Raw genomic sequence first — 10,710 nt, 5'->3', positions numbered from 1 at the left:
AGGAAACGGTATCCGTCACAAGCTAGTGACGGATATCGCCGTCACAAATGAGAATTTGTGATAGACGAATTTGATTCTTCTCTTCAAACCTAGTTGGCTAGTTTGTTCATTTGAGGAAAAACTTTATTTTGCAATGGGATAAACTCTTTCTAAAAATTCTTATTTACAAACTCAATGCAAAAAAACTCCCAGTGCAATTGCTGTTCCGGTATCTCCGGCGACAACGATCCTCATACTATTTCTCTTATTTAATCCAATTATCATCAAACCAATCAAATGAAATCCAATTATTATTATAGAACCCTAATTTTGGAATTGTGAAATTATTACTCCGTAAATAACACAAACATGATTTTACAATAATACAACTTTTGTACAAGGGCGTCTTATGTAAGAATTTATTTTTGATTGATTAGAAAAACTGTTAAGTCTGAATGAAGACTGATTGATTGATTAACAATATCTGCATACCAAGTGTTCGATGAAATGTCGCAATGAAGACTGTTAAGTCTAGGCATATCCTAATTATTTATGCAAATCTGTGAATTATTGTTTCATGGGATGATTTACACAGTATAACAGTATGTACAGCCTCTTGATCGAGGAACTGTTTAAATACTTGAACTATCACAGTATATATTATTTTGTCGAATCCAGAAAATTTCACCTATCTAATTTCATAGAGCAAATAATACGCAAAATGTACAGAAAAATTTAGATTTAACATGTCCAGGACCCTGGTTACTCTTTCTTGGATCCGGTAGTGACTACTGAGAACTGTTAAATCGACTTTGGTTCAGAGATTACGAGCCTAAGACTGGAAAATTCTCGCTGTCAGGGAATTTACCGTAGCAACTGTTGTTGGTTGTAACCTTAACTATAACTAAACCAGCCAACGACAGAATTTCCTCGTATATTTTTTTTCCCTCGTATAACAAATGTCAGTTTGTGTTACTGTGGCAACAAAACGTTGAACGTCTAAGACAGAAGTGTTTATGTCCAGCTCAAACCGTTAAGGTCAAGGTGCCTGATCTCATTGGGTTCATCTCGGGAATTCAAGTTGAGGTCTGTACTAAATGAGGCGATCTTGTACTTGTCATCAACCTGAAATGGGTCTACTCTGCAGTTGTTTGTGTTCTTACTGAGATCATCTTGTCTTTCTCCACCAATTCCGACACTCATTGATAACAGCTTTTCCGGGTCTGGTTGTGTCGTCAAAGGGAAAAGCATGGCAGCCTGCTCTTTTACCGTGTCATTAAGGTCTTCTATGTCTAGGAACCTGGTTTCCTCATATGGTCTTAAACCCAATTCACTGTGTTGCCCATCACATGAAGTTAAGCTGCTTTCAACCGAACCATTGGTTATAAGTCTGTTCTGTTGTATTTGTTGTTCGTCTGTGATCTCCGTGAATGCCAGGTTCAAGCATTGGTTTGATACAGTGGAAACTAGTTCAGAGAGTTGGTGTTTTGCTGCTTCCAGCCCTACCGCACCAAGGTTCTGCTTTCCAAGTGTCTCTTGAGCTTTTTCAAGGACCGAGTGAAGGTACTTCCCTTGAGCTTCTATCCGAAGTTGTAGACGTCTTTGTACCTATTTTCATAAAAGACATTTAGATCATATAAATATACATACTGGATGTTGCTAAAAATCATGTTTCATGCATATCTCAAGTTTACGCGTACACTATTCTAATCTCGTTTTTATATTTCCAGTGTAGCCAATGACTCGTATTCTTTGGTTTTGAATTATGACGGATAATGGCTCACTACACTGTATTTGCTTCTTATGTATGAACTATCAGTCTCTACGGAATTTCTCTTATGGCTCATTCATAATCAGTCTTTCTGTGTCTTTCTGCCTTAAGGCTTGAGCTATTCGGGAATGTTTTGTTGCGGTTTTTGTAATCTGATTCTTTTCTGTGATGTGGAATGCATGAAGTGTATTTGGCATGTGCATGGACAAAATGTAACTGTAACACTTATTCTTTATTTTATACCCCACATCTTTGTCACGACTGTTCTTAGGATGCCGTCTCTGTAAATTCTGAGCAGCTGGTGATGTTCCCACTTTAGGTGAAAGGCCATTCTGTTTGATGTGGAAGTAAACAGGATCATGTACCTCAAGCTGATCATGTAGCCTTCTCTGAACTTCAATCTGCATCTGCAACGCTTCGTTTATGTGTATATTCCTGTATGTATGTATGTTAAATAAGAAGTCAGTACAAAATCGAAGAATAAATTTCATCATGCATCACAATAATGAAATCATACATACTTGTTTGGTGGTTGGGCGATGTTGATGTTACTTGTATGCGGAGGACTTGTTTCAGGCATTATGTCACTTGTCGTAACAACTGTATACATGCATTATCAGACCGTGTATTCAATTAGACGATGCTGTACTTTTTAGCAGATATTAAGGGTAACAGGTGAGAGTGAGAAGGATAGTTTACCAGTTTTGTTACTCGTCCCACTGTTGGCTTGTGCATGGATATTCTTGCTCAATCTGTATTTCTGTTAAACAAAAGCCAAGTGTATTACAAACTGTGCTTTATGTTTACACTTCTTTGCATAAATAAAGCCGAAAAAGAGAGAATATGTCGAAAAGTTAAAATGCTTATTGGAGACAATCAAATATATGCATCTATACTTTTGACAGATCTGTGTTGTCTTGTTTACTATTTTAATCATTGAGGATAGAAACACTGGCAAAAAATCTCGATTTGAAATGGAGGGTACCTGAAGATGACTCTTTAGATGGTATAATGTAAGACCGGGGATTCCCATAAGTTTCATTACCGTCTTTGGGGTAGCCTCTGAGAAACAAGAGTATTAAGAACATGAGTATCGACACTATTCGACTTCTCTTACAAAACTACAAACAATTGCTGAAAATTCAGTGTCATTTGAGTATAGAGACATACTGTCTGCACCTCCCAGCTGATTTACTGCTTCTACAAACCGTTCGTGTAAATCTGTTGTCCACTTTAATCTAGGTTTTGCATCAGTTGATAGCACCAGACTTGAATCTCTAGGGCTATTCCCACCTTGTAGAAACAAGTGCCTCTCTGAATGAGCTGGCATTCTCGGAGATTGATACATGCTATTCCCTTGACTGTGATGATGATACATAACCTGACATCATGTTATCTCGACTTAGTTGTGACTGTTTATGTTACTCAGACACGGGTATGTGTTTAAGTATCAGACTGAAGCTATTATTATGAAAAATGCTCATGTTTTTACCTGTATCAAATATGTGATTCTGAAACTTCCTCGCCGCTGTTGTTTGCTTGCTGATCACGAATGATATGGTACGCTCTATAACTCGTTTTCTCTTTGCTTTTGTCTTATAGACAGATAATGTGGAATGAGATGATTTTATAGGCGTTTTGAGGGAAGAACCGATCAAAAGTCGAGAAGAGAACATGGAATCTTGGACAAAGCCAACAATGAACGCAACCTAATCTATTCTTTGTAGCAACTCAAAAGAGATATTGTCCTTCCTGCTGTCCTGTGGTCCACTTTTCCCCACTCAAAACCCAACTTACCAGTTTGAATTCCTCTGAACTTAACTTTTCAAAACATCACTTATCTTGCAATAGGTATCAGAATAGATGCACTGCAATTTTTTATTATTGCTATATTCTTTTATTTTATTTTTTATGTGCTCTTTTATTGCAACTTATATATTCTTTAATTTTCCAGTACTTGGAACCTTATTCCCAGATGGAATATAGGAATCCTCTACCCTGGACTCGAGAATCCACTCACACGGTTCTCCTGTTACTTTCAAAGTCTTCCATTCCTTTCAATTCAATAGTCGCGTGGCGTCTGTCTATTTCTTCCATTATCCTTGAGTTTTAACTCCATATATCATTAAGTCCCCAACTCGGTTCCCATTGTAAGAAAGGCTGTAGCTTGAAACATACATAAAACTAATCCACCTCTGTATTGTTTTTTCTTTCATTTTGTTATAAAGGGAACCCTAGTGGATACCCTAGACGGTTTCAGATGATGATTCATGTCAGTCGACCTCAAATCATTTTTGGGACTATGCCTGTTTTGTTATAAAGGGAACCCTAGTGGATACCCTAGACGGTTTCAGATGATGATTCATGTCAGCCGACCCCAAATCATTTTAAAACTGATTCTTTCCTACAGTATATGGTTAGTTGACAGGGTACGGACTGAAGACGTTCCCTTCAGTGACTTCACAAACTAAGCTAACTGACATCGGCTAATGCAGGCGGTTTTTAAAACTGATTCTTTCCTACAGTATATGGTTGGTTGCAAAGTTGATTCTATTGACCCAGGCACTGTACAACTTTAGTTTCGGATACAGACAAGCAGGAAAAATGAGAAGATGCTTATCTTGGGACATTGTTTGAGAGCAAAGCATGGAATAAGGTATAAATATTTATTCTATTACATCTCCTTCAGTAAGTTTGGTACTTATTCAACTTAAAAGAACAATGTAAATTACATTGGTGGACCTATTTCTTTCTTATATACCCAATTTTGGTTACAAAAAACTTGTTTCATACTGTATAATTTAGAGACTGTGGGTTCCATAAAAAGTGCAGTCTTGTACTTGCTTATTACTAGATTGTTTTCTGAAAGATGCTGTCATTTATTTATCTTCTAGGACCACTACTAATTTTCCTAGGCTTGTTTCCTAAGTTTTTCATAACTCCGTGCATGATATATAAAAACTACAGTCCTTGTGTCGATAAAACTGAGTTATGCCGAGTCCAGAACTTGGATATGTACCCGTGTCCAATATTCCTATCGAGTTTGAGTAACATTGACGAAGGATGGTGTCTTTGGTATTCAGTATGTGCAGATTTATCAGAAACTCATGAATTCATTATTCGTTACTTGAAAAACCCAGGCCATTTCGACCCAGGGACGCTGAGACGCTGATTTCTGTCAATCTGTCATCATAGTAGTTACAAGCTTCCAGTAGGCTTTTTTTAGGGAAATTATTTGATTCTGATTTGTCAGAATATATATTGGAATCAACAGTCCTTTACAAAAAGTTTCGAACAGAAAACTTTTCTTCAATAGTAACTTGTCATATCGAAATAGAGAATAAGCTTCCATGGGTTGAAAATACATTCTGCTGCATAACATTGTTTTCACAGATGTATTTCCTTTGGTCAGTGACATAAAACCATATTCGTCGACTGATGTATTAGGCTCCATCTCGTAATTAGTCTTCCCGGTCTGACAGCATGACTGTGATCTGCAGGAACATAAGGCACGCGTATTCTTGATTATGGATCATTTGGAAACGGTTTTTCAATACACAGGTAAGACAACATGCATTTCTATGAGTTGCAAGAACTTTAGGCACGCGTATTCTTGATTATGGTAATCATGAAAACACTTCTCTGTATTTCTAAAATGAGTAAGGCAGCCTGTAAGTGAATTGCAGAAACTTTACGCGATACCTGCCATACATGTGGATCAAATCAATCAACAACATAAGGTTACACAACTTTGTTCTTATTTATTATAACCACACCCTTGTTTCGACTTAAAGTAGTAATTTTTACTATTCATTGTCCTTGAAATTCCTCACTGTTCATTCTCATGAATGCAGCTTTGCATATTTGGGCACTTGCTCTTTAATCAAGCATTGTATGATTCTCCATTTTATAGAAAGATAAGAACATATAAGGTATTTGTTTCCTGTACTTGATTTCCTTATATAGGGCTGCTTCTTTTGTACAAAAGACAGTATAAAAATTACACACGGTTTAGAAGCTTCTGACACGAGTGCATGTTTTTGTATTTTTATGTAATTTCTGATGTCAATCTTATCAGGAAATTGACTCATATGAGAATATATAACTGAGGTAATTTGTCTATTTGAGCTCGAGCTTGGGTGTGTTCGGAAATTTGAGCTCCAGCTCGGAATCGACCCGGAATTATCCGAGCTTACAAAATTAAAGATCGGAATCAGCTCAGATTTGGTCAAACTTGAATCAAAATCAGCTCAGATTTGCTCAAACTCGAATCAAAATCAGCTCAGAATCAGTTTTGACCGATTTCAAGCCCACCTTTGACCGAGCTGATTCCGAAGGCTCTACGAGCCGACTTATATCATTGCCAGCCCTAGGTAGAATAGTGAGATTTGTAGTATACTAGGTTGCCCTAAATATGAGTGTGCTAGAGGTCTATAAAAGACTAATATATGGTTTTAAAATGAAATGTCCGAGCGTCATGCTTACATTCAAGTCCCGACAGTCAACCACAGGTATACCGTATACAAGCCAATATGAAAAGTCGAAGTAACATAAATTCGGGTTTCGGATCGATGCTCTTAAGAAGAAAAGAAATATTGTATATGAAATGGTATTTAGCTAGGACACTAACATGTGTTAAGATGCTCCATCATTGTATTGCTCCTTGTTGACCACACAAGAGTGGCTCTTTGCAAAAGTGAGAAATGACCACGGAATTATATTCCTTAGTAAAATTCTCAAATAAAAAAATAGAATAATTTTTTTATTTTTTATTTTTTTTGAGAAAGAAAAAAAAAATAGAATAATTAATGTGAGAATCATGACTTAAAATATAGCCGGTAGGTTTTATTCTTAAAATCAAGAATTAGTATTTGTTCTTTCCAACTTAAAACCACTAAAAATGGGTGCGAACATGTACTACTCCTTTACCTTAATGTTTTTGTTACTTTTATTTTTATTTCGTATTTAACAATTAACATTCGATGTTAATGTTAATGGAGAGGGGGATGACGAAAGTGGTCTTCTAACAACTTATCTAGAAACCGTCTCTTTCAAATCTTTGTGATGTAGAGAGTAGTGACATCTAACTTCTAAGTGATGATATCTCAAGTGAATCATGAAATGTCTATATTTGTGACTGACTCCTCGGTTAACTCGAAGTCTCGAACTCGTCCTGAATATGTAGTTGGATTGAGAATGTAAGCACTAAATTGTGACACTAGAAATGAGTAACAACCGATGCAGTTTTCGACACTATCTTATTATCGTGATATTTCAAAAGTATTTACGGAGTATTATGTTTTTATGTCTTCGACATATAGACAAGTTTGCGTAAGTTAAATCGAACTACTTTTGTGTAGAAAAATGCATTAAATTATCGGATATATATGTAACACTACGGATTTTCATAAGCTAAATACTCGACCGAGTAGAGCCTACTCGACCGAGTAGTGTCAAGGGTGTAGTTTGTTTGGGTTCTGCCGAGGAATACTCGGCCGAGTATGATGAATACTCGACCGAGTAGAGGATACTCGGCCGAGTATGCCCTATACTCGACCGAGTATCCGGTCTGGCGAGTAATATTTCAGCGGTTTGATGCGGGAGTGTTTGGGGTTGTTTTATATTCAAAGGCAGTTTCTAAAACGTCATTTCAACCCTAATCATTTTACAATCTCTCTAATCACTCCCTAATCATTCTCTAATCTCTTTGTGTGTGTAATTGTCGTAATCCTTGCGCATAATCTCTCATCCCTCTTTGTTGGTAAGTTTCATTCCCCATGTCATTTATGTTCTTTTAGGGTTCTTTGTATATATGGAATTTAGGGAATAGGGGAATTGTGCAATGTGTGATTGTGTTATATGGTTATTGTATAGGAGAAGACTTCATAGAGGAGCCTTTCAGATTGTTCGGTTTAAAATCTTCTTTGTTGATTGCTAAGGTAGGGTTTCCCTACTCGATTCTGTTTAATTAATTTGAGATGTTGTGATTGTCTTGTGTATAATTGTTGTTATCTCACGATCATCGAGAGGATGGGTGTTGTGGTGACGGTGTTGGTGTTAGTGTGGTTATGTTGTGACGGTTGTGATGTTGTGACAGCTGTGATGCTGTGTGTGATTGTGGTGGAGTCACTTGTGGGAGTGGCTTCACACCCTAGTTCGCCCTCCGTGGAACCCGTCACGGGAGGGGATGTGCACATTAAGGGACAGGGATTGTTAGTCGCTCGTTGATGAGCTGGACTAGGTGGGGATGGGATGCGGTCACCCACTGGCGGCGAGGATTACCTGTTGCGATGGGTAATCTGGCAGGGCTACACACTTCGGTGTGTAGTCGATTCTTGTGTGAGATCGATGATCGGTGGGGGTAATGTTTGTTGTCTTATATTGATTGAGTAGTACCGACCTCGCGTTGTTGTTTTGTAAAACCTGCGGTGATCCATTCGGGGATGGTGAGCAGATTGTGACAGGTGATACATTTATTGAGCTTGGGGCAGTCATGGGAGAGTCACCATGCTGGATTAGATGACACCATCACGAGCCTTAGTTATTGTTTTGGTAGTTGTTGCCCTTTGGATAATTCGTTTATTAGATTTTGGAGACTATGTAACTTTTATAATTACCGTACATTAATAAATGTGTTTGGACTGTTGCTTTTGATATATACTAACCTCGGGCAACTGAGATGGTAACAACCTTTCATGCTGGGGTAGTCCTGGTAAGGTACCTTGGTATGAGGGGATGTTACAATATAGACCCTTGCCCTCTCTTTAAAGCATAAGAAATGTCTTTAATGAACAATTTAATCCACTTATCATCCAATAATTGGCCTTCTATTTTTTGCCATTTTGACCGTATGCTTTTTGTTAAGGGTCCTAGGGATGAAACTAACAGAAAGACAATAAAAGTTGTACAGGACGGCCGTAGGAGATAAACAATTGAATGAGATACCCATACATTGAATAATACTTCATTTATCTCGGTCATTTTTTTATCCACTATATGTCTAGCTATATCGATCAATAATCGAAACCATGAACAATTGTTTAGCAAAGTAGTGCCATTTTCACTCACATCAACTTTAATACTTCATTTGTCTCGGTTATTTTTTTACCTTTAATTTTTGGCACAAACACCAAAAAGAGAGAAGATGACCATTTGTGAATGATGTTATTGTGTGACAACTGAATAAAAAGTTACGTAGATGATCATTACTCTTTAAAAATCGTTCTAATGTAAAAAGGTAAACAATTGAATGAGATACCCATAAATGGAATAAGTGAACAAATGACTGAGAGCACTACAAGGAAAAGGCTAGTTAGCGACCAACTTAGTTAGTCGCTAATGTTCATAAATTAGTCGCTAAAGCCAATTAGCGACCAAATTTCAGTAGTCGTAGGCCCAGTCGCAAATTCCAGTTAGTCGCTAATCTGCAACCAACTCGAGTGCCAAATCTCCTATCTTCTATGAGTCCTATCTACTAAGAGAATAATGATTCTCAAAAAGTTTTCCCTCCAAATGCTCTAACTTAGATATGAAAACATGTTAGATTTTCTTTAATTAAATTAATCTTCAATTCATGGACTATACAACCAGTTGTAAATGTTGTACGGTGTAGAATCTGAGCTTTGTGATAAAGTATCCGAGCTTTATGTTAAAGAATATGAGCTTTATTAGAAAGTATTGAGCTCATTCATTTACACATTAAAAACATGAACTTTGAATTAGCTCAGAAAGAATACATGTAAGCTCGGATTCTTATATCTTGGTTGTACAATGCTTATGGTACAACTGGATGTATAATCCTATTTGTGATTAATCTTTCATTTAAACAATAATCTTTCATCATTAAATTTTAAAATATAATCTTTTAAGTAAAATAAATTAAAATTGGTATAAAATTATAAATTTTACATAATCATAAACTTTTATTATTAATTTCGTGACAAAAAAAAGTTATTACAATAAAATGAGAAAATTTATAAAAGTCAATTACTCAATTCTCTTGATTAATAACTTTATATTAACAATTAGTGAAACATGAAAATTAAGGAAGTATTAATCTAAAATCTAAAAGTAATACGATAAAAGGTAAAAATGCTGTATATACCGTGTATTCATTGCACAGAATTTAGACTAGTTACTATCAATTCACTAGATCAATGATTCAGTTTTATTTTTATTTATTTATTTTAATCTTGGACCCATTCCTCCATTTGTATGTGTCATTATTGCACACGGTCATAATATTCTTCTTTGTATCGTTCCAATTTAGCAGATGTCTCAAAAACGTCCATAATTCACTTTTCTTCCTACCAAGTTCATCATTAATCACGCTTCGTAGTCCAAACTCCAAACATCACAAGATAATCAACATTAGTAATATTTCATCATAAAATAATGATTGCTCGTAGTAATTAATGTGGTCCATGCAGCCACGCCCAATAAAAATGAAGATGAGCCTATTAAAACAAAATTGGTGAGAAAAAGAAAGTATTAAATAATGGCCAGTTCATGTCCAGACTGAGACATTACGTAATGCCATGGAGCCACGAGTTGCATGCTTACCAATTTACCATGCCATGAATCCCCGAGACCGCATTTTCGATCGCAGTAGGTCTCATGAGAGACCGTCTCCCACTAATTTAGTGGAAGACATAATAGGGTAAAAAGAAAATTAGTGGGTCCCTCACATCATCATGTGAGAGGTCTCTCAATAACAATATTAAGAGACCGTCTCTCTGAAGTTTTTGTGTTTCGATTTAATCTTATATTTTTCATTATTATAGATTTATAGTTGTAGAACGGATTCATACCTAGTCATATTAGGGGATAAAACAAATCTTATTTTCTGATTTGTGTAAAACCGTTTTATTTAAGTATTTGTGTAAGTGATAAATTGTTAAACAAGTTGATTGCTCTAGTTTAATTTCGGACTGTAAGAAATGAAGAAAAAAAATCAAATT

General features: G+C 36.2%; 1 protein-coding gene across 2 annotated transcripts; it reads right to left on the bottom strand.

Annotated features, from left to right (window-relative positions):
• Positions 1-642: 642 nt before the first annotated feature.
• On the bottom strand, positions 643-3,339 carry LOC141642163 (myb-related protein 1-like). Of its 2 annotated transcripts, none has more exons than XM_074450873.1 (7): positions 3,243-3,339; positions 2,921-3,131; positions 2,736-2,812; positions 2,450-2,510; positions 2,272-2,350; positions 1,999-2,185; positions 643-1,587 (listed from the first exon to the last, which is right to left on the bottom strand). In XM_074450873.1, exons 2-7 carry the CDS (start codon positions 3,126-3,128, stop codon positions 994-996), a joined length of 1,206 nt encoding a protein of 401 aa, XP_074306974.1. In that variant the 5' UTR covers positions 3,129-3,131; positions 3,243-3,339; the 3' UTR covers positions 643-993. The 2 variants fall into 2 exon arrangements, with proteins under 2 accessions (XP_074306974.1, XP_074306975.1); XM_074450874.1 differs by having other exon boundaries at positions 872-1,587; positions 2,116-2,185.
• Between the last annotated feature and the right edge of the window lie 7,371 nt (positions 3,340-10,710).

Source organism: Silene latifolia, chromosome 2, assembly GCF_048544455.1.
Source record: "Silene latifolia isolate original U9 population chromosome 2, ASM4854445v1, whole genome shotgun sequence".
Classification (NCBI taxonomy): domain Eukaryota; kingdom Viridiplantae; phylum Streptophyta; class Magnoliopsida; order Caryophyllales; family Caryophyllaceae; genus Silene; species Silene latifolia.
Note: the sequence above shows the minus strand (reverse complement) of the source record. Positions and strands in the feature narration are given on the sequence as shown.

Coding starts and splice junctions, on each gene's coding strand:
- LOC141642163 (XM_074450873.1), bottom strand. CDS start 3,128: ATGTATCATCATCACAGTCAAGGGAATAGCATGTATCAATCTCCGAGA. Junction 2,351..2,449: donor TGGGACGAGTAACAAAACTG/GTAAACTATCCT, acceptor GCATGTATACAG/TTGTTACGACAAGTGACATA. Junction 2,186..2,271: donor ATCGCCCAACCACCAAACAA/GTATGTATGATT, acceptor ACATACATACAG/GAATATACACATAAACGAAG.